Source organism: Octodon degus, unplaced genomic scaffold (assembly GCF_000260255.1).
Source record: "Octodon degus isolate 3935 unplaced genomic scaffold, OctDeg1.0 scaffold00037, whole genome shotgun sequence".
Taxonomy (NCBI): Eukaryota; Metazoa; Chordata; class Mammalia; order Rodentia; family Octodontidae; genus Octodon; species Octodon degus.
Window position 1 is genome coordinate 4336535 of NW_004524613.1, and position 23284 is coordinate 4359818.

At 46.6% G+C, this 23284-nt stretch overlaps 1 protein-coding gene across 1 annotated transcript in view; it reads left to right on the top strand.

The window, feature by feature from the left end:
* Window positions 1–17429, top strand: part of Chmp4b (charged multivesicular body protein 4B) — a 50193-nt gene extending 32764 nt beyond the window's left edge. The window contains exons 2-5 of the mRNA XM_004630825.2: window positions 13718–13895; window positions 14305–14419; window positions 15360–15486; window positions 16575–17429. Coding sequence (XP_004630882.1) covers window positions 13718–13895; window positions 14305–14419; window positions 15360–15486; window positions 16575–16639 — 485 coding nt within the window. The 3' untranslated portion in view covers window positions 16640–17429. The remainder of the gene's footprint in view (window positions 1–13717; window positions 13896–14304; window positions 14420–15359; window positions 15487–16574) is intronic.
* The last annotated feature ends 5855 nt before the right edge of the window (window positions 17430–23284 follow it).

The window sequence follows — 23284 nt, forward strand, 5'->3', positions numbered from 1 at the left end:
GATGTCAATAAAATAGAATATCAAATACGTAATAAGTGTTTAGAATAGACATCAATATTTTCACATCAGCTGTTTACTTGCTTACCAAATCTAAAAAGGTTACATCAAAAATAAAAACCTATGTGCAGTCATTGTAAACACAAACAGAAGTCTACCACAGAAATAATCTTTTTGCTTTAACTGTCACACCATGGCAGTCTTCACACATGACAACTGAATGTTCCATATACAAGTATTGCTTGGACTGATAGTACACATGTTTTGATTTCCTATACTTTCTTATAGGGCACAGTTGACATCTTTTTGTTTTTCTGTTGTCATAGTAGGTCTTTGTGATGCTGTACCTGCCTGTTCACCTGTCAGCTTATCAGTGTGCTCTCTCTCTTCTTTTTTTGGCATAATTTGCCATGCAGACATCCCCCCCCCTTGTAAATGATCTTTTATGAACTCCAGTCCCAATCCACTTGGAAAATTTCTCAGTGATGTTTTGTACTTGTTATTTTTTTTGAAAACTCACAGGTTTTTTTTTATTTTTGTTATTGTTCTTTTTTTTTTTTTTTGTAGAACTGGGGATTGAACTCAGGCCCTTGTGCTTGCCAGGCAAGTGCTTATTCCATTGAGCCATCTCCCCGGCCCCCTTGTTCTTTTTGTACCTGGAATTGAACTTGGGACCTTGCACTTGCCAGGCAGACATTTATGCTGCTGAGCTATATCGTCAGTCCTGGCAAACTGTCCAGCTGTTTATGCTACATATTTAGGATTGAGTAAAACACAACCATTTGCTAGTGCTTTGTGTTTCAAGTGAATTGTAGTTGCTGCATAATAACTCATCAACATCTAGTCCATGTTTGGTTTTGTTGTTGAAAGTTTCCATCTTGGGCTTCCATTTTGTCACGATTTCCCTTGTCAGTAGTTCCATCATAGTGCAATATTGACATCAGCAACAAATTGTTTTTCTTTGCCATGTATGCGGTCAATGTTACATCTTTCTGAAACTTAAAGATTGTGCTATGCAATTCTCTTTTGAATTTGCATTTCATTTGGAATTTCTGCTTGCTTCTGTGCATAGTTCCTGCACTGGTCTACTTGTGCTGTTATTGAATGTGACATAAGTTGGAAAGTGGTAAACCAATAGTCAAATGTTGCTCTGCAATTAGTTTGGGAGATGGGAGCAGCAAGCCCATTCCTAGCATGATTCAGTTTATTACCGAATTTGAATAAGGACTTGATGGCTGAATTCCAGAATACGTGTCTAAACTGAAAGAAGTGTTTGCATCTAGAAGGGCATAAATTTTTATGCCATATTTTGACCTATCACTTTTCCATGTCTTTTGTACTCCTGCAGTCACTGTGAGAAATCTTTGCTAAGTACAGTAGATCTATGAATGCTTTTGGTTCAGCTAGTGAGGTGTTAAATACATTTTAAAATATGGCCATTGGTATGTACAGAATGTGTACATATTAAGCCTTTGTATATTTCACAGAATTTTGTACCATTTTGTCTGTTGTAGTTTCTAACATTAAATGGCAGTGCTGGCATTCTGTCCAAAACATTTCACCTCTGCCACTGTATTTTCAGACTTAGTTACAACATTGGATCATACCATTTGGTTATGTGGCCATTTCAACTTGTCAAATAATGTACTCACCTTGCTGTTCTGTCATCTGAATGGAGGTGGTCTGCATTTCCTGCATCAGTCGATTCTTGCTCCATTTTCTTGTCACAGGAACCTGGGCCTACATGGTCAACATCACTCATTATCATAGCCAGGCATGGTGGTGCGTGTGTGTAATTCCAGAACTTGGGAAGCTGAGACAGGAAGATCACTGTAAGTTTGAGATCAGCCCGGACTCCATAGTGAGTTAAATGCCAGCCTGAACCACTCAGTGAGACCTCCGTCTCCAAAAAAAGAAAGGAAGAAAAATTATCTTCATCACCCACTCCCACCACTGTTCTGTTATGAAAGCATCTAGTTTACCATAATGGATCATCATCGTCCATGCATGAGTGATCTGATGATTCACTTTGAACCTTTTTCAGAACTTTCAAATCTGGGTTTTTATGTACCATTATACATAATTGGACTACTTCTACCAGGAAAATCAAAAGAAAAATTTTTTTTTAACAAATCCTGGTGTATGGGTCTATTGGGCCCTCTGCAATGCTTGCGTAAAACATACACAAAACCAGTTAGACAAGTAAAAAGTAGGTTCAAATCCCATTTTGCCACTTATGCTCATGTGCCTATGCATTGTAGTTCGTAGTACCAAGTGGGTAAACACGTAGATTGTGTCCTCTATTCCTCAGGGAAGGGTACCTAGGTATACAGCTGGCTACCATAGACTCAGACTTACGTTCTGAGGGTTGCAGCCTGCTTTCAAGAGATATTGAAGGGCTGGCAAGATAGCTCAGCAGACTAAGTGCTTCCTTAGGCAAGTGCAGGGGCCAGGATTCAATCCCTAGCACCACATGTCGCATTGGCCTTGCCCTCTGGTGTGCTGAGCTGGTGATGGAGTACAGGTGAGCTGATGCATGCCTATAGTCCCAGCACTGAGGAGGCAAAAAACACGAAGATCACTACAAGTCTGAGCTGTGTAGTGAGACCCTGCACACACACACACACACACACACACACACACACTAGATATTGCTGCCTCATGTGTAATATGTGATCCACAATGGTTTACTCTCATTTTGCTTTTTCTGGCCTGTGTGTAATTACATATTTTACTTTTACAGACCTTAAATAAAATAAAACAGTATTTTTATTGAAAGAGATTTAAATAATTAAAAGACCTCACATGTTTACCTACTATTTGTCTGGTCTGTTATCTTCTCATGTTGGTAATTGCATATATCTATCTTATCTAAAGATAAGGATTTGCATCACTTTCTTTTTTTTTTTTAAATATTTATTTATTTATTTATTTAGTGTGTGTGTGGCCAGCTCAGCCCACCAGGGGGTGGGGCTGGCTGACATGTGGTGCTGGGGGATTGAACCGTGGTCCCTGTGTTTTGCTTAGCTTAGCTTGTTCTAAATAGGTGCTTTAGACCACTGAGCCATCTCACCAGCCCCTTGCATCACTTTCAAAAAGAAAATTATCACTTTCATCTGCTAAATGGACTTCCTTTAAAATGTTTTATCTGTGGTGAGGAATTTTTTAGTTTTTCTCTGCCTGACAAAAATCACCTTTGTTTTTGAAAAATTTCACAAGGTTTAGAATTCTAGAGCTTTTTTTTTCTCCCTTCTGGTATTTAACAAATATTACCTGTCTTCTTCTTCTTCTTTTTTTTTTTTTTAAATGTATTTTGTGCAGGGTCTCACTATGCAGTTTGGACTTGTAGTGATCCTCCTATTTTCAGCCTCCCCAGCACTGGGATTACAGGCATGTGCCACCATGCCGGGACACAGACTTGTTAAGTTTTGATTGGATAAGGATTTTTTTTTTTTTTTTTTTCCTCCGAATGCCTTCAGGGCAGGTTTGGCTGGCTTGAGTTGTGGGGTTCGAACCACAGCAACCTGAGCCTGACTGCTTTGTTGAAGCAGCCACTTAAAGAACTGAGCTAAGGGGCAGGTCCCCTTGATTGGATATTAAATGCTAATTTTACCTAGTTGGGTACTAAATACCTATACAAACTTTTCACTTTTGTTTTGGGTACCAGTTAGTAACATTTTATCCTTTTGTGTCTTTCACTTTTTAAGATTGTTTAATCAGGCCCAGAGCAGTGTTTATCTAGCATTGGGTTCATTGTTCCCTGCTATTGAGACAAGAGCCTGCTTAGGAGCAGTGCTCTTCCAACTCCGAGGCCACGGCTATTCTGGCTGTTCTCTCCCATCCTTTTGAGTAGCTCATGCTCTGGGCTTAAGTAGCTTCTTTGGTGCACATGCAAATCAGCATTCATGAGGCCCTATGATTCTTTCCGGGTGCCACCCTGGCTTGTGACCCAGGTGCTTTGCTTTCTCCAGACTCTAATTCTGTCTTGTCTAGCCAGGAAATCAGCAAGCTCTGCCTGGGTTTACCCTCCTTGGACCTTGCTGGAAATTCTCAACATAATAAGCTGGGCTAGTGGCAGTCACAAGGCTCACCTTGCTTATTTTTTATTTTGCAGGATTCACTGTCCCTTGTTTTGCCTGATATTTAGTATCTTGAAAACCCTTTTTCATTTGTCTTGGTTAGAGTAAATTCAGTCTCTACCGCCCTAGCCTAGTTAAAGATAAGGATTTACATTTTTACTTTGATAGTTTATTTACTAGTTTTTTGTTTTTAAATTTTTTGAGGCCGGGTCTGGGTATGTGGTTCAAGCAAGACTTGAAATCCTGGAATTCCTCCTGCCTCAGCTTCCCAAGCGCTTTAGATTCAGCAAGTAACCTAATCTCTCCAGGCCTCAAATCTCAACTGAAAAATGATAAGACTAATTCCTTATTGTGAAGATTAAATGAGAGAACAAAAATATAAGATTCTGGATAGTATGTGAGGAAGTAACCGAGGACCAGCCATTAGGAACTGAGAAAAAAAACAAAAGATCTACAGAAAAAGCCGAAGTGGTTATTGCTGGTTGCCATAGTGTATGTCCGTAACCCTGCTACTTGGAAGGCTGCAGTAAAAGGATCACAAGTCCAAGACCAGTCTGGGCCACTTAGTGAGACCTTGTCTGAAAATAAAATTTCAAAAGGATTAGGGCATAGCTTAGTGGGAGAAAACTTGTCCAGTGTCTGCTAGGTCTGCAGTTTAATCCTCAGTGTGTGTGTGTGTGTGTGTGTGTGTGTGCGCGCGCGCTTACGTACACACACACACACAACAATAGAACAGAAAAAAGAAATGGCTGTAGGGGGAGAGAAGCACGCTAGAGTGTCTTCAAGTAGGAGAGGACTTTCAGAGAGGAGTGTGGAAGTGCCAGAACCTATAAGGAAATGGAGCATAAAAGTGTCTGGGTTCACATTCTGTCTATAATTACCGTCTTCCTGAGTGGCATTTCTGGCTGACATTGAATCAGAGTGCTGACTTCCTCTGCCCAGCTGGAGCAGCCGAGTTTAGAGGTTAGGGGATTCTTTGATCTTTCTCAGTTTGTAAAACCAGTTAAAAAGAGAGGCAGCTAAGTTCATTGGACAGATAAACTTGATTAGGTAACATACTGAGGAGATGGAGCGTGGAGATGATGATTACAGTTTTAGGATCATACAAGGTCCAGAAAAGCGTTTTTTTATGTTTGTCTCAATCTAGTTGCTGTAAATCTGAGAACTCTCTGGGGTTTATATAATACTAGATCTGGATGAAGTCCCAGAAAGAATCTCTACTCAATCTTTTCTGTGTCTTCAATGAGGATTTTGGCACCCTGAGAAAGTAGGGGTCCTTGTTTAATGACCCAGTTTGGTCTTGGTACCATGTGTTGCAGGTGCTGTCCAGACACAGGTGTTTCCCAGAGTAGTAGAAGGAGTGCTATCCAGTCAGGGCACCTCATACATTATTACTTCTAACTTTGTGACCTTAAGCAGGTTGTTCGTTTGTGACTTCGGTTGCTTACCTTTAAGTTGGGCATAATGTTCCTTAATTGCCTGAAGACATGTAATTGTACTAGATAACACCTAGCAGTTTTCTTCTGATCTAAGATTAATGCCAGGGACCATCAGTTAGCAGCTGGTAGGTTCTGAGGTCAATTGGAAAGTGCCCCTTCCAAAGGGATGGCAGCTGCTCCACTACAGTGGGTTGTTTCCCAGAGGTAGTGGACTCAGTGTTGCAGATATGCTGCATTGGCAAAAGAAGCCCAAAGTCTGGACTTTTTGTATGAGTTATGTAACTCTTAAATTTACATATTAAGGCATGTTTTGTTCAGACACGTGATATTAAGATATATGTATGGGCTACATAGGTACTCAGTTCCAGCCTGTGAAAGCTGTTGAAAGAAATTCTGTAGGCTGGCTAGTATAGAGGAAAAGATGTTGGCCTTGGATTCCAGTATGCAAGCTGTCTGCCTGTGGCCTTCAAAACCAGGGGTTGGTCAGTTTCTTTGCTAGGATCTTAGTTTCCCATCAAGAGCCACTGCCTGCTGTGTGCCTGAGAAGCGAAGCACCTCCTCTTGGGGGGGGGGGGACATAAACAGTGACAGCTGGTCTACTGTACACAAGACCCGGAAGTGGTGGATATAAAACCCACCTGCTCTTTCTGCCAAAATAGAACTCTGCTGCAGCAAAGCCATGGGAAGCTGTCATCTGCCTTTTCTGGGAGCAGGAGGTAGATGTCACCTAGACCTGACTACTGTTGGCCATTGTCTCTTTCTTGTGGCCTGGGCCACTCCTGCTGGCCAGCCCTGCAACAGTCCAGCTTGCTTACTTCAAGTGCCACTTTCCTCTGGGTGTATATGTAATAGAGGTCTCACTCTCACTGTCCACATAAAAAGCCCTTGGGCCCTTTGGTTGTAAAATTGGAGGAATTTCAATGAAGGCCAACAGGGAAAAAGTAAGCAAGTGACAGGAGTTATCAAATTTTTACCAAATGTCCTTAACCTTTCTAGAATATAGAGTGGAAATTACTTTAGGTCTGGAATGTTATCTGGTACCCCTAATGGGATGAGTAGACAGAGGGTTAGGGTTGGGGTCAGTTGAGGAAACCACAGGTCCACTTTGGAGGCCTCACCCCCCAATGCTGCTAGGGGTAGAGAAGTAGGTTCTGCCTTAGAGAAGCTTGTGGCCTAGACAAGACACAGGTTGGGCATGAGGGCAAAAGGCATTGGTTCTTTTTTTTTTGGTGGAACTCAGGCCCCTTGTGCTTGCCAGGCAAGCACTTATTCTACTGATCCATCTCCCCAGCCCCAGTTCTTTGAAATAGAAAGTGTATATTCCACAGCTGTGTAGAATCATTAGCTGAAGTACAGAGAAAATAAGTTCATGATATTTGATTACATATACTTATGAAATCTATTAAAGACAATTTTTGGGCCAGCCAAATAGCTCAGCAGATTAAAGCACCTGCAGGCAGGCACAGGGGCCAGGGATTCGATCCCTGGGCCTACTGTGCCAGCCCCACCCCCGGGGCATGCTGAGAAGGCAGTTGAGACTGGACAGTGGTGGCACGCACCTGTAATTTGAGCTCTTGGGAGCCTGTAAACAGGCAGATCAGTACAAGTCCGATGTAGTAGTGAGACCCTGAACACCCTGTAGACCCTTCCCTAAAATACAAAAAAAAAAAAAAAAGACAATTTTTGTTTAGTCAGAGACTTGTACTGCTTACCTTTGTGGGTGTAGAGTGTCTGGGCAGACTGAGCAGACACTGATGGCTTGTAGTCTGGAGCACAGAAGGCAGCGAAGGCTCTCAGATTGCCAGGCTCAGGCAGAAGCAGCCCCAGCTGCCTGCTTGGATAGGGCAGATGTTCCTCTACAGAGAAGGAATGTGCTTTCTGCAGATAGGTGGCCTGGCTTTGAGCCTCAGCTTGCCTCTATCTAACCACATAACTTGGGCAGATGCTGTACTCTTGGGGCCTCAGCATTCTATCAGTCAAGTAGAGCAGTACCCGTACTGACTACCCAGCCAGTGAGTGCACAAAGTGCCAGTCCTGGTGTCTGGTGCCCAAGTTAGCCATTGTTATATACAGAAGTTTCCCCTTACTTCAGTTGTGCCTTCTTGCAATTTTGTATCTGTGATCTGTATATATTAAATGAAAAATTGCAGAAATAACTTTTCCTAAGTTTTAAGTAACTTTTCCTAAGTTTTGCTATAGTATATTGTTATAATTATTCTGCTTTATTTTTTGCTATCCCTAATTTATATGTTGAGCTTTATCATAGGCATGCATATATAGAAAAAACTATAGTAGTTATAGAGTTTGGCCCTATCTGCAGGCTCAAGCATCCAACAGGGCCTTGGAGCATACATATCTCCCACAGGTAAAGGGAAGTTACTATATTTTGTCCCCACTCTACCACAGCTTTATACACTTAGATACACTGGGCTAGGGGATGGGACGGGCCCGGGATGGAAGGTAGATTCCCAGAGAGAGCACTGGACACAGGCAGGGAAGAAAGCTGGTAGATAGAGAAGGCCCATGCTGGTCTAGTGTTCTCACAGAGATTTTCTTCCCTATCTTTGGCTGGAAGAGCTTTCCCATTTTCCATTTGATGAAACACATTCAGAGAGGTAAAATAACTTAATGATGTCTGACCTCAGGGCAATTATTTTGTCTTCTGGACAGCAGCCCCAAAGTTCTTTTTCTCTGTGCCCCAGTGCTGAGAGGGCCTGGGTGAAAGAATGGGGTGACAAAGCTGGCATTGGCTAACAGGATCAGAGTAGTTTTTTTTTTTTTTTGTTTTCTTTTGGCAGAACTGGGGATTGAACTCAGGCCCTTGCTCTTGTCAGGGAAGTGCTTATTCCACTGAGCCATCTCCCCGGCTCCAGAGTAGTTTTAAATTAATTGTTCCCAAGCTGTGTTTCAGTATTAGGTGTGTTTATGTGTTGTTGTTGTTTTTTTTTTTTTTTTCCATCTGTCTCTTGCCTCCTTTGGTGGAGGTGGTGTGTGGTGGAGGTGGTGTGGTAGTGTGGATGTTCCTTTCCCATTAAGAGAGGCACTGAGAAATCCTGCAGTTACAGGTACCCATGCCGATGGCATTTTCTGAGCACCTGCTGCGTGTCAAACATCTCTCATGTGTGTCACTCTGTGCCTCATGGAGTCCTCACAATAACCTTGCCAAGTGGGTATTACTGTTGTCACAAGGGTTAGTGTGACACGTAGGTAGAGTTGAAATTAAGTAGGTGGAGCTGAAATTTGAAGCTGTACAACTTGGACAAATGAGCCCTGTGCTAGACCCAGAACACATTTTATATGTGCTGTTTAAATGATTTTGGAGCAACTTGATTTCTGTTACAGGTTGTTCATTGTGGAACTTAGCTGGTAATGGTGGCACATACCTGTGCTCCCAGCACTCTGGGGGGCTGAGGCAGGAGGATTGCATATTTGAGGGCAGCCTGGGTAATTTAGCAACTTATCAAGGGGTCTCAAAAAATAAAGGGCTTGAGTTTGACATAGTGATGCACACCTGTAATCCCAGCACTCATGAGGCTGAGGCAGGAGGGTTGTTGTGAGTTTGAGGCCTGAGCTACAAAGTAAGTTCAAGACCAGTCTGAACTGCATGGTAACACCCTTTCTCAAAAAGATAGATTGGACTCAGTGAGATAGCTCAGCAATCTGAAGCATCTGCTTAGGCAGGCGCAGGGGACTGTGGTTCAATCCCCGGCACTACATGCTATGCCAGCCCCATCCTCAGGTTAGGCTGAACCAGCCAAAAATAGATAGATAGATAGATAGATAGATAGATAGATAGATAGATAGATAGACAGACAGACAGACAGACAGACAGACAGACAGACAGACGGCTTTGAAAAAGGTCTGGGGATGAGGCTTAATGTAAAGGTTCTTGGGTTCAGTCCTGAGTACAGAAAGTGTGGAACTTCTTTTATCTTTGTCCCTTTTTAACCAATTAAGGGGTCTCTTCTTTCCTCTCTAAAATTTTCCCTTACAGCAAGTATTGTACTCCCTGTGTGTTTCCTGATAGTCAGCAGGGTTTCAGATTCTGGTTTCCTGGTCATGTAGAAGTACTTACTTTACCATCTCTAAATGGAGTGTGTTAGCTCCAGGCCACGGAGACCAAATTAGGGGAACAGGGAGATACATCACAGGGATGGAGGCTGCTCTGAAAAATGTCTCTGTGCTTCTGGCCCGAACTCCCCAGCTGTGTGGGAATAAATGCAGCAGTATCAGGGAGGCCCTCTGTTGTGCAGGTGAACTTGGGACATTGCCCGCGTGGCAGTGGACACAAAATATCCTCTGTTGGGCTTCAAAGGCGTTTTGGTTTGTTATAATTTTTTGTAAGCCCAACAGGTCCACCCTGTCCCTGCCATCTTTATACAAGGTAGAGGATGAGAGACCTACTCTGTCTCTTATTCTGGAACCATAGGCAGGATCAGCAGCACCCATTTGAGGACAGTACCCTCAAGCCAGGCCAATAAACACTACTTTTCTATGCCGTTTTCTTTTAACCAGGGACTTAAGAGAGCAAATTGAGTAGCCTTCTAGTTCTTCCATATGTCAGCATGAACTTTTAAATAGGTTTGCAAAGGAGGACAGTGTTTGGAGATGGGACGAAAGAGTGTTGTTAGACTTTTGCTCGTAGAAGGGGAAACTGCTACTTTATTTCCAGCAAATTAGTTTGGAGATAAAAGATTTGAAGTGGCTGTAAGAGTCTTGGGGTACATGCCTGAGTTCTAGTCATGATTCTTTCTCTGATTTGCTGCAGGGTCTAGTTTAGACAGGCTGTATCACCTTCTTCAGGAATCTTTGTGGGGAGCCTTAGAGGACACTGTCTCACTATTTAGGGCAGGCTGGCTTTGCACTTGGCTGTGATCCTCCTGCCTCAGAAAACCCAATGCTGGGGTTACAGACATGTACCACCGTGTCCTATTTAAATGGGACTCTCATTTCTCTTTTACCTAATGAGAGGGCTTGGACTTCAGTACCTGTAAGAGTCCTTTGAGCCCCCTCTGCCCTTGATAAAATTCTCTTACCTGGTTCAGATGTAGTAGGGATCTTTGAGGTGTGGTACAAGGACAGCTGCTAATAACAATCCCAACAGGAGGATGAGTTTCTTTGACGTTGGTTAACTCTGTGTGTGTGTGTGTGTGTGTGTGTGTGTGTGTGTGTGACCAGGGATTGAACTCAGGCCCTTGTGCTTGCCAGGGAAGCGCTTATTACCCTGAGCCATCTCCCTGGCCCCTCCCTCAGCTTCTCTTGTCTCAATGCTTACCAGATGCCTACCAGGTGCCTGCCAGTGGCCCTGCTGCATGCGCCTGGGTGGATAAGGTTCTTAAAACTCTCACTTAGGCTGATGTGTTGGGTTTGTAAGTGTCCTCAAAAGTGTGTCTGCTGTGCTGTTCATGCCAAGAGTGGATAGAAGCCTGCACACTTCTTCCCTCCTGGCCCTGCACTTTCTGCTGCAGGACTTCATGTGTAGGATTTTCTTGGAAAGGACTACGGATTCTGTCCATTTGGGGAGAGCAGATTGCTTGGGCCTCCTTCCCTCCATACCTGCTCTCTCTGTTTGGCATCTGCTGGGATGGATGCTTTGGTTTGTTTACCACTAGACTGAATATTGAGCAGATCAAAGCAGGTAGACTTGACTTTCTCCTCAGAATCTTTCAAGCCAAGTTGGGCATAGTCTGGAAGAAAGGATTGTTTGGTCCAGTTGTAGCAAACTGATGTGTTCTCTGAAAATGGCTTTGTTGCTAACACATGCCTTGCAAAAGGTGTTTCTGGTCTTCGGTGCAGGTCTCTTGACTGGCCGCTGCTTAGGATTCTATCTTCCCCTAAATAGCTGTTGGGAGGGTCTAATGAAGCAACTGTCTGGAGACCAATGTTTATTTCAACATGGTTGGAGTTGTTTTTGCTTCAGCTTTCAGAGCCAATAAAGCTGGTTATTAGATTCTATAATTGCTGCTGTAATTACTCTCTTGGAACCGGCAAAGGCATAATTAAATATGGAGATTCCAAGTTCTATTTTTTTTCCATCTAAAAGCAACCTCCTACGCGTCTGTGGGCCTGGGTTAGATTTCAATTACAAAAGCCTTATATTTACAGATGACACTGGGAATTCTTTGGCAGAAAAGGGATTTTTGGATTTTTTTTTTTTTTTAATATTTGGTTAGATGAACAGCTCTTTTTTTTTTGCTCCGAATGCCTTCAGGGCAGGTTTGGCTAGCTTGAGTTGTAAGGATCCAACCACAGCAACCTGAGCCTGACTGCTTTGTTGACGCAGCCACTTAAAGAACTGAGCTAAGGGGCAGGCCCCCAGATGATGAACAGCTCATTAACTCATTGTTATTATTTTTTGATCCAGCCTTCAGGAATTTGCAAAAGTTAGGCTGTGAGGGCACTTAGGGAACACGTATAGGACTTAGTCCTGTTGAGGTGGGCAAGGTTAGTCATTCATATTATACTTGTAATATGAATATACTTGTAATCTCAGTCAGCAGTTGGGAGGCTGATACAGGAGGATCACTGTGAGTTTGAAGCCAGCCTGAGCTACACAGTGAACTCAAGGTCAGCTGTGTCTCCAAAAATAAATAAAAGATCAAGGGAGATAGCAGATAAAATTTCATATATTTTGCAACTTCTCCTTAACTTGCTTTATCCTTTGACTGGGGAAGTATATCCTAGTTGGTTTATTTGCTGCTTCTGGAGGAACTATGGATGGTCATGTTGAAGCAAGACCATTTTCACCTTGGCAGGTGGGTCTCAGGGTGGAATCCTAGGTTGAGAGAGCACGAATAGAAGGTCATGTTACCTATCCATGTGGCTTACAGAGAAACCACAGCTCATGGTTGACGTAGTAGTAGAACTTGGCTAACTCTGGCTCAGGCTCCGGCCTGCATCTTCTGGACACGAGGGAGCCTGTGTACATGGATGCATGTGTGTGTCTGGGGAGCTGCTGGGTCACCACAGTCCTTCCAGAAGCCTGAGTCTGCTAAGCCACCTTCCTGGCATAGATGTCCCTTTAAGGTGTGTGCAAAAAAAAAAAATTTCTAGTATGTGAAGAGGAGCATTGAAGCAGTAAAGGGGAAGCAGCCTGGATTTAGAGCAGGGGAATGTGGCCCAGTTTTGCCACAAATTTACCTTGTTCAAATTGCTTGCCTTGAGTAGACCTTAAAACAAAATGATTATGGTGTGGTGGTGCATGCCTATAATTCCAGTGCTCTGAGAGGCTGAGGGAAGATCACCAGTTGAAGCCCAGCCTGTGTAACTTAGCCTAGAACCTGTCTCACTGAAAAAATACGGTATTTATGTATTTTCTATTATAGAAAATGCTGTAGTAGCCATCTTTAGTTGTGGGACTTGTGCTTTTTGGCTTTTGTTTTTTTGGAGACAGGGTCTCACTATGTAGTTCAATTGAGGCTGACCTTGAATTCACTGTGATCCTTCTGTCTCAGCTTCCCAAGTGCACGGGTACCACTGTGTAGCTGGGACTTGCTGTTGAATTTTGTTGAGTAAGTTTCCAGAGAGAAATCACTGTCTCAAAGAGCAGGAACATCATTATTCTGTCACTGTGTGTTGGCACATTACTCTGCATTATAATCATTTATGGCTTTGTGTAACACAACACACCTAGCCAGTTTTATATTTGGTATACTCCTTCATTACTTCTGTAATTTAGTTGGCACTTCTCCCACTTTTTTAATTTTTTTTTTATTTTTTGACTCATGCCAATCCTCCTGCCTCAGCCTCCTGAGTGCTGGGATTAAAGGTGTGTGCCACTGTGCCAGGCTCCTCCTACTTTATCATACTTTGAGCTGTCAGAGTTTGGGAGTGTCTACTTCCATTTAATGCTCATTATCTCATTTATTGACCATAAGAAACCTAGAAGAGATCCTAAGTTGCTCACCTGCATCTGTGCTGTGGCAGTCTCAATGTGTGTTCTTGTCCTGGATGTCTGGTGCTGTGTTGATTTGGGGGTGTGGCCTCTGGGGAGCATGATCTCTGCTTTTGGGCTTGTCTCCTGGCTGCACACTGAGGTGTGTGAATTTTCTTTGAAAACTGAATGTGGTCTTTGCAGCAGAGCTTAACCGTCATAAAGGAAGGAAGCTATCAAGATGCATCCAGTACCACCAGGGGAGGCTCAGTGACTCCAAGGGCAGCACCCTGTGTTTGGGCTCTGAACCTGTTTTCTCTCCTGCACAGCGGCCCTCCAGGCACTGAAGCGCAAGAAGAGGTACGAGAAGCAGCTGGCGCAGATTGATGGCACACTGTCCACCATCGAGTTCCAGCGGGAAGCCCTGGAGAACGCCAACACCAACACCGAGGTGCTCAAGAACATGGGCTACGCTGCTAAGGCCATGAAGGCCGCACATGACAACATGTAGGTGTCCCTGCCAGATGGGGGGAGACCCAGTGGCAGGGGGAGTGCTGACTCTATAGGGCTCTCACTCGGGCCATGGCCCTGGGTGGATTCCTTGACTAATCATTCAAACAGCTGAGCTTAATTTGCCTTCTATCTTGGACCTCTTCCTAAGATGGATCATGTACTCCACTGCCTTGGAAACAGGTCTCATGGAATTTTTAAAAATGCCCAAATGATCCTGGGTTATTGTGATGAGCACAGTTTCAACCCAGAAAGGGAAAGAGGAAAGCAATGGTTGACAAGCACAGTAACTCCTCACAGTGGGGTTACATATTGTAGGGGGTGTGCCTAGGAAGCAGCAGGGTGTGTGGAGTCACATTTCTGCTTTTACAGAGACTGATAAACTAATATGATGATTCATTTCCAGGGACATCAATAAAGTTGATGAATTAATGCAGGATATTGCTGACCAGCAAGAACTTGCAGAGGAGATTTCCACAGCTATTTCTAAACCTGTAGGGTTTGGAGAAGAGTTTGATGAGGTGAGTAGTTTCATGTGGATCACATAATCCTCATGGGTGACACCCAGGCTGGTTCTTGATGTGTTCTTGAAGATTCTGGAGCAGGGAGGTGTGGTTTGGAAATTATCCATTCTTTCCTCTCCAGACTTGGATATAGATGGGCATGGTGTTAACTCTCCTTGAATTCTGGATTTTGAGGGATGTGGTTACTGTTTCACATAGGTGGAGTGAGGGAACCTTCACTGGGCCTCTTCAGCAGGTTCAGAATAGGAATTGGTTTTAGTGAGGTAACCCTGGGTCTCCCTGGGGTGGGCACTGGGCACTGAGCTTCTGGAGAAGCTCACAGCATTTGCCTGTACAGTTCTGGCATGAACTAGAGGAGGAGCCCAGGAGGGACATTCACAGACCTAAGAGGACCCCTCCTAGACCCTGGCTCCCTTCCTTCCACTTGCTGCCATAGCAACTTGTGATCCTGAGTCTTCTGGGTCTTTAGAGTAGCAGCTCCCTGGCAGGTGCCTCAGTATACCTTCATTTCGAGTTCCCTAAAGGTCAGCCCCTCTCTGCCAAATGGGATCCTTTATGCCATCAAACTCCATTGTAGAATGAGAAAGCAGCCTTCAGCTAATACCCTTAGCTCCTGGCAGCATGTTTTCATAGTTTCTGATAGAGCCAAATTAAGTACATCAGGTTGGCTTCATTCAGCAAACACTCCTGACCATTCACTCGGGACATCCACTTGAGGTGAACAATTAGGAATGAAAAGATACCACCCTTCCTCCCAGGGTGCTCACAGCCTGGCACAGTCCCCACAGTTGTGTACAGACATCAGTGGAAGCTTGTTTAGGGTATGAGTTGGAGAGTGTGACCCTGAGGTTCACATCCCCCCTCCCCTAAGCATCAGGTCGGAGGCGTGGCTCAGGCAACATTCTCAGGGAGGTGTTCTCACTCTTTGCTTTTGCAGGATGAGCTCATGGCAGAATTGGAAGCACTAGAACAGGAGGAGCTCGACAAGAATTTGCTGGAGATCAGCGGTCCTGAAACAGTTCCTCTACCAAATGTTCCCTCAATAGCCCTACCATCCAAACCCAGTAAGTAATCCTCATAGAGGCCTGCAGGGCACACTGTTGGTGCCCTGCGAGTGCTATTGTGGTCACTTGACTTCAACTTGGATCTGAGCTTATGCAGAGTTTTGAACCAAATAGGATGTGTTGTGGTGATCATGGTGACAGTGTCATCTGCCCTTTCCTAAGTGTCTCTAACAGGATTTTTCATCTCAGCACATTGACATGGACAGATGATCCTAGAGTGTGCAGGTGTCCTGTGCACTGTTGGTATTTTGCAGCATCTCTGGCCTCCTCCTGCTAAATGTCAATAGCAACCACTAGTCCCCAGTTGTGACAACTCAAACTATTTCTAGATAATGTCCCCTGGTGGCAGGAGGTGGGGATTCATCCCCAGTTAAGAGCCTCTATTCCAGCACTGAAACATCTTGTTTGTTTCTTACATCATCAAACAAGAGAAAGTTCCAGGCACTGTGAGAAGGTGTGAAAGTTTAAATCCAGGCCAGCCCTTGTCTAGCGTCTGAGTCCAGTGCTATGTGCATGAGAGCCTGGACCCTCAGAGGCAGCCTTAGGGAGGGGGAGGAAGGCTTTGGCTCCTTTAGGGCCCTGCTTCCACAAGACCCATCCTCTCCTTGCCACTGTTGCAACTTCCCCTCCCTCCCATTGCGTTACCCTGGCAGAAGTATTCTACACAAACTAGAAGAGGAGGAACAGTTGAGTTGGCATGCAGGGGGACCCAGAGTATCATGCATGCTGGGCTGTGGTCCCCATCCTTTTCCAGGTGTAGAGAGGAGACGTGCCTGTATAGTCACCTGGATAGAGAATGGCTTGGGCACTCTGTGGTGGAGCTGGGGGCCAGCCAGGATTAGAGCCTGAGTGCAGGTCATGTCCCATGCCCTACCTCGCCACCTCTGGCTGCTCTGGGACCGAGACCTCAGTGGAGCAGTGCCTGCTGAGCCAGCTAGCCATGCTGGGGGTGGGAGGTGAGCCAGCTCTCCCTGAGCTTGGCCTGCAGCTTCTGGGCCTGAGGAGAGGGTAGGTGGGTACAGGGCAGTCTGGGGCCCCAGGAGCACTACAGCCAACCCCCCTGAGTTTCCTTTTCCGTCTTCCCACAGCCAAGAAGAAGGAAGAGGAAGACGAAGACATGAAGGAGTTGGAGAACTGGGCTGGAACCATGTGATTGGCCCAGAGCAGCTAGGCCCAAACAGACTCTGATGACCTGCGCAGCAGTGGGCGGGCAGGCAGGCGTGCGTGTGCGGGCAGGCGGGCAGGGCAGGGCAGTGCAGGCCGGGGCTGCTGCACTCGAATCTCACTCCAAAGCAGTGGCTGCATCGCTGCTCACCTCGCATAGCATGGCCTGTGCCCAGCGGGGCGGGGGGGAGGGGCGGGCGGGGGGAGGTGCCTGCTGTTTATAATGTCGAATTTCTGTAAAATAAATTGTATTTGCAAATCCAACATTGAGCTTCTGGACTATGCTAATGCCACTGCTGAGTCCTCAATGGAAAGGGTCGACCATTTGCAATTGAAATGATCTGAAAATGTAGCTTCTGTCCTAAGTCAGTTGACTTGTCGCATATCTGTAAGACTTGTATGGTACTGGCAGAAAGTCATTTTTTAAAAGCCATAGGCTTTTCTTGTCTTTAGCTGTAATAATGCTGGTTTTGGTTTCCTGAGACTGTGTTTCTGTCACCTGTGTACTGGCCCCCATGTTTACCACTCGCCCTCTTCACTCCCACCTCCCTAGTCTTCTGGAGTTTGTGGCCCTTGATTTAAAATGAATGTGTTCTCTTGAGAGCAAGTGAGATTGTTAGAGTTCACTTCCAGCTATACAGTTTTCTAACATAGCTCTAAGGTCCTTGTTGCTGTTTGTGATAACTGATAGATAACCCATTGGAAACATGTGCATACTTTATATTCAGATGAAATTATGGTTTGCACTGTCTATTAAATATCTTGATTAATTTTCATACTTTGCTGTTGTGGTCAGTAAGTCTGTCCTTTGCCTTGGAAGCGGAGCCTCCCAGGGCTGTTTGGGGTCCAGGGGCATCTGTGGAAACATGAAGACTCGAGCATGACCTGAATTGATAGTTGAAATCCAAAAGCAGTCTGTTTCGCTAAAAGTCTGTCCTGGTAAGTGGACTCTGGGGCAGCTTCGGGTTTGCTGTTCTCCTCCTCTGCCAATGTCTGTGGGAAGTGCCAGAGGAGCCTCTGCCTGTTGGAATCTGTGGTGCTCCCACCGCACGAAGCCAGTGTGGTGAAATGAAGAAAAGGGCCTCTTCCAGAGGGAGGGCATTGACTGAGGACTAAAAACAGGGGCCCTGCCCTCAGGGTGGTCACGATCTTCTAATCTCAAGGCAAGAAGTCTTGATGGAAGCAGTAGGGTTCTGGATTTATGGCAGTATCTCAACCATCTCAAGAATGAGACCTTTGCACCCTTCCGTCCTGCCACCTGGGCACAGATTTTTCCTTCCTGATCAGGAGCCGCCTCTGTCTCACTCCTCAGGCAAGCAGCAAGATGATTCCACCTGCCCACTGCTTTTACTTCTGCCACATTAGGAGGAGGCAAACCTTCCCCAGGAGACTACACACACTACCCCATATGTCACGTGGGTCATGACTGTTACATGGCCACTTGCTGCGGGGAGTCTGGGAAAGTGAAAGCTGGACAATAGGATCCAGTCAGGATTCTCCCCAAAGGCTGGGGATGGTGCCACCCTTGCCTGAACGCCTTGCTGCCTACCCATTTCATACCTGGACAGAACTGAGTTTCTGTTACCAAGGAGGAAGGGAGGGGTTGTAGCTGAATAGGCAGCACCAGTGGTGCCCACCATGGAAGCGAGCACCACACACAGATGGCATGTTGTGTCTCGCTACCAGTTTCTTTTCAAAAGCAGGCTGGTTCATAACACGTTTCCTAAACCCTGAGTCTGCCTGAGATGCCTCAAAGTCATCCAGAATTTTGTTTTAACAGATTCCTTGGATGATTCTGATGTAGGTGGGCAGAGGCCTACACTTCGAGTATTCAGGGTCAGCAGGATCAAATCCTCAGAAAGGCTTACATGGCTCCTCCATGACTTGATACCTACTGTTATGTCTCCCCAACTCTGTTACTCAGAATCCCACACTGCCTATTTCTGTCCGCTTAGCTTTCTTTTCCTGGATTCAGCCCTCTTTGTTGTGCTGATGGAACCTAGGGCCTGGTGCATGCCAGGCAACTGCTCCACCATGAGGTTACATCCCCACCCTTACAAATGTATTGAGCACCTCTGGAAGTTGTCCTGAAGTTTACAGTTTGATGAGAAATTGCCATCGACCTCCTCAGTGTCACCACAGGCTGGGTCATTGCTGTGCTGAAACCCATTGGGAAGAAGGCCCTGACAGTGGCTGATGCAAGAGGTACAGTCTCAACTGAGGCCTACAAGTCAGGACTCAGCAAGAGAAACATGTGAAGCATGGAGGCGAGCAGACAGGATAGCATTCCTGTCTGTGCCGAGGCCAGCGCTGTCCTGGGCTGGCTTTGGGACCTGAGTTAAACAGTGACTTAAGAATCAGTAGACCTGCAATAAATACGTGTGAAATGAATAATAGATGAAGCCGAGGCACTGAGGTGCTTCAGGTCTCACAGCAAGTACTAGCAGAACCTTCCCATCTCCCATGACCCTTCCTATCTGCTTCTGATACCAGCTCAGAGAAACAGCTTCCACCCTCCTTGCTCTGCCCTTCTGAGCAGAGATGCATTCTCTGACTCATGGTTCTGCTACCACCCTGAGCTTTTGGTTGTCAATCAGAACAACTCTCATGACACAAAGGGAGCACTTACTAGGAACAGGCCCTCAGCTCCTATTTCAGAGCAGTACGATTCAAGGCCTGGCTTTACCACTGAGCAAGCCCCAAGCTCAGAGGGATGAGATGGCTCAGATCACAGGGAAGGGAGCCTACAGGACACTTGGTCTTAGCCAGGGGCCAAGAAGTGGTGGGCGTGGGATACATGAATCCAGTCTCCTCAAGTCCAAGAAAAAGCTTCTGCGTTTCTCTTTCCTTCCAAGATCAAAATGGCTACAGGCAATGGAATTTAAAACCATCCAGGGTTTAGTCTGGGTCAGAGCCTGGCAGCCATTGAGTCACCTGTCTCCACCAGGGGCTGTTGGTCATTTGGTCTCTCCATGTGACTTGGGGTTCCTTACAGCAAGGGGAAGAGTTATTACAGTTCTTTCTCCTCCTCGTCCTCTTCCTCTTCCTCCTCCTTCTCCTCCTTCTCCTCCTCCTCTTCTTCTTTTTCTTCTTCTCTTCCTCCTCCTCCTCCTCCTCCGCCCTTTGTCCTCCTCTCTCTCTTCCTCCTCCTCACCCCTGCTCCTCCTCCTTCCACACCCAGTCTCAATTGTCTCAGTGTATCCCAGGGGTGGGGCCAGCATGGTGTTTTTAAGACAAGGTCTCGCTATGCACTTCATGTTGGCCTTGAGCTCACTTGGTAGCCGAGGTTGGTCTTAAACTCACACCACTCCTTCCTGCATTAGCCTCAGGGCTGGGATTACAGGTGTGCACCACCATGTCCAGCTTAAAGCATGTGTATGTTCCATCTTCTTTTGAGATGGGTTTTGCTAAATTGCCCAAGCTGGCCTTGAATTTGTGTGCTCCCGCCTCCACCTCCTGAGTAACAGGGATTATAGGCGTGGGCCACTGTGCCCAACAAAACTACCTCTTGATTGGGGCATGGCTAGTTTTAAACGCACTTGAGGGATGGGCAATGTTCCTTGGAATGTTTTTGGGGCGTTTAGTATGTGCCAGGAATTCACTTACCTCATTTAGCCCCTGAATCTGTACCTAAAGGATATTTTGAAAATATATATTTGTAAGTTCTGTGTATGTACAACAGTACTAATATATTATGTAATAGTATATACACAGCTTGAAGTTTTCAAAAAATATAAGAAAGGTAATTTTTAAAATTCAAGGTTTTCTTCCTGCATCCCAAAGGAGTGAAAGGATTTACTTCTAAAACTCCACTTCCTTCCCACTGTTGCCCCCCCCCCCCCATGTCACTGTCCCTCACTTGCCTCCCTGGTCTTTGAATCACTGTCCAGCCTACATTGATGCTTTCTTCATGGCTATGGCCAGAGCTCGAAAGAGCTGCCGCCACCCCATGCCAAGGCTGCCACTGCCTCCCAGGCCATACTTCGCCCCCCTGCCTGTGTTCCTAGCCTCAGCTTCTGCGGCTTATCCTGGGGGCAGAACCTCCTCGGGACTCACCACACAGCGTGTTGAACGCAGCAGATTTCTGGAGGGGTGGCGCCTACTTCCACGTGATTCTCTTTAATTAAAGTCTGAGAGTCCCTCCTCACTTTTGAGATAATCTTTTCCAACGCAACACTTCCAAGCCCATTCTGCAGATGAGGAAACGGGTCAGAAGGAATAGCTTTCTCCAGACCTCAGTGTTCACATTAGGAAACTGAAGTGTTCAAGTCAGACCCCAGGGGCAAAGGTGCATTGAGAATCTGCAAGGGGCGTTCCCCTCACGACTTGACCAATCGTGGTGCGAGTTCTGCAGAACTAGAGCCCACGTCTCTAGAGTGGGGCGGAGCCGCGGTGCTTTTATGGGCCTGCAGGTGGCGCTGTCTGCCAGACGGTGAGGTCCACGCTCCTCCAGGAGGAGTGGGCTCTTCCCAGGTGGCCGGCGCCACGGGGCTCAGAGCCCTCCAGGAGGGGCGTCCCCTTAGAATCCCTCCTCCCTGACTTCTCTCCACCATGCCACTTCTACTCACCTGCTGCTGCCCCCTTCACCTCTCACGCAGGTGTGCGCAGGACCTCCAGAGGTGATGGGGTGTTTCACTCCTGCCAGTGCAAGGAACCCAAGGCAGCCTGCAGCTGGAGCTGTGGCGACCACATCGGTGGTGATAACTGCATTTCTGCAGCTCCCTGTGCTAGGAGGATGCGGGGGCGCGGGGTGTGGGTGAGGTTGCTCCTTGGCCTCTTGGAGGTTCCTGCCCTGGCCTGGACTCTGTCTGGCCCAGGAGACAGCACTGTGGACAAGAGCCTCCCCCAGCTTGGGAGAAAATAGCTGTCACCTGGGGAGGGGGTGTGAGTGCCACCTGGGATTTAAGTTGTTGCGGTGGAGCCCAGTCCCCAGGGACACTGTCCCCAACTGCTGCCCTCTGCTGTCCTGATGAGCCCACCACCTCCACACCACAGGGCAACGGACTTTCTTTTCCAGTCCCACAAAACTGGTTCCGTTTGTGTGGAAGCCTAGTGTAGGGCCTTGGCCTTCCTTGCCCTTGTCCTCCAGCCTCAGAGGGCCAGACTCTCCCGAGGCCTCATGCCAACCCTGCAGGGTGACGCAGCAGCACATGGCCAGGGTGGACCTGGACATACTCTGGGCAACACTGATAAGGAGATGCCTAGGGTGGGGTAGCTGCTGAGCAGCAAAGATGCCCAGAACTCCTCAACACAGAACCGCTGGCTCTGGGAGCCAGTACCAGATGCTTCCAGTGCACCATGGGAAAAAGGCACGTTCATAACTTAGGTCGGGACTGGCACTTAACCTGTAGCACCCAGTGCAAGATAAAATGCAAGGTTTGTTCAGAGATTATTAAGAATCACAAGACAGCAACAAGAGAGTCTTAAGCCAACTACGGACACTTGTGTGCGTGAGAACCCTGTGCCACTGTGGAGACCGCACCCAGGACACCTCTCCGGGCTCTGGTCCAGCTCACTAGTGTGGCTTGCCAACCACGACTCCCTCAGGGCTTTCCTGCCTACTCCCTGCCCCCTATGAGTCCCTCAACACCAAGGGTACCTACTAATATCAGGCTGGGCCTGCCACTCTCCTGCCTGTCCCTTGTCTTAGGAGTGAGAACAAGGCCCTGCTGCCTGGCTTATGTCCTTGACACCCTAAGTTTGTCATTCATGTGTCTCTGGCAGGCTCTTATTGCTAGAGAAATTTCATGTGTGCTTGTACAAGTTTGTCTGTCCCTCCATCCTGTGAAGTGCATGAGGACAGTGGTTGCTCACTATGAGTCCAAGCTGTGTAGGGAGATCCTGTGCCAAATGCAATAAAAAAAAAAAGTCACCTTCACTAGGAGGCTCCTTAAGAGGTGACTGGAAGATGGGGCAACATACTTGTCAGTGGATTAATCCACACCTGCCTGCCTGGAATGTGCTCTGAGGAAGAGGGCCTGCCTCTCGGGGGCGAACTCCTGTGCCTGCTGTTCCGCTCTGCTCTACTCCCCTACAGCTGCGAAGTGCCCAGCTGTGCTCCCCAGGCCTTTCTGTGGTGGAGTGCCTGCCTCAGAGCCAGCCACCCATGAAACCTCTGAAACTGAGCAGAAATAAGCCTTTCGTCCTTTAAGTTGTGTATGTCAGGGATTTGATTTCAGAGATGAAAAGCTGACGAATAGCAGAGCCCACATGACTTGACACAGATGGGTGTGGCCTCTTGGCTTGCAGTGGGACTAGGGACCAGAGTCCTACCCTGGTCTCCACAGAACCGTGAAAGGTTTGGTGACAGCAGCATTGTCTACATTCTGCCTACATTCAACCTTAGCCAACCCCTCTTGGCCGGTGTTAATGATCTGGTTTATGTTTGTGTTAGCCCCACACTGAGTTCAGCTGCCAGAATGGTTTAAATCTGGATATGGCCCCATCTCCTCTCCTCCCTGTGCACGCAGAGGACCTTGGCCACCTCTGGGCTCTGAGGATAGTAGCCAGGCTGAGTCATATGCAGAAGACTTGGTGTCCTGTGGCAGAGCAGGTGCCCAGCTGGAGCCCCATCTGCCCTTGAAGCCTGCCTGTCCCTTGACTGTTTCGTCATCCTGGCCTTGGTCTCAAGTGA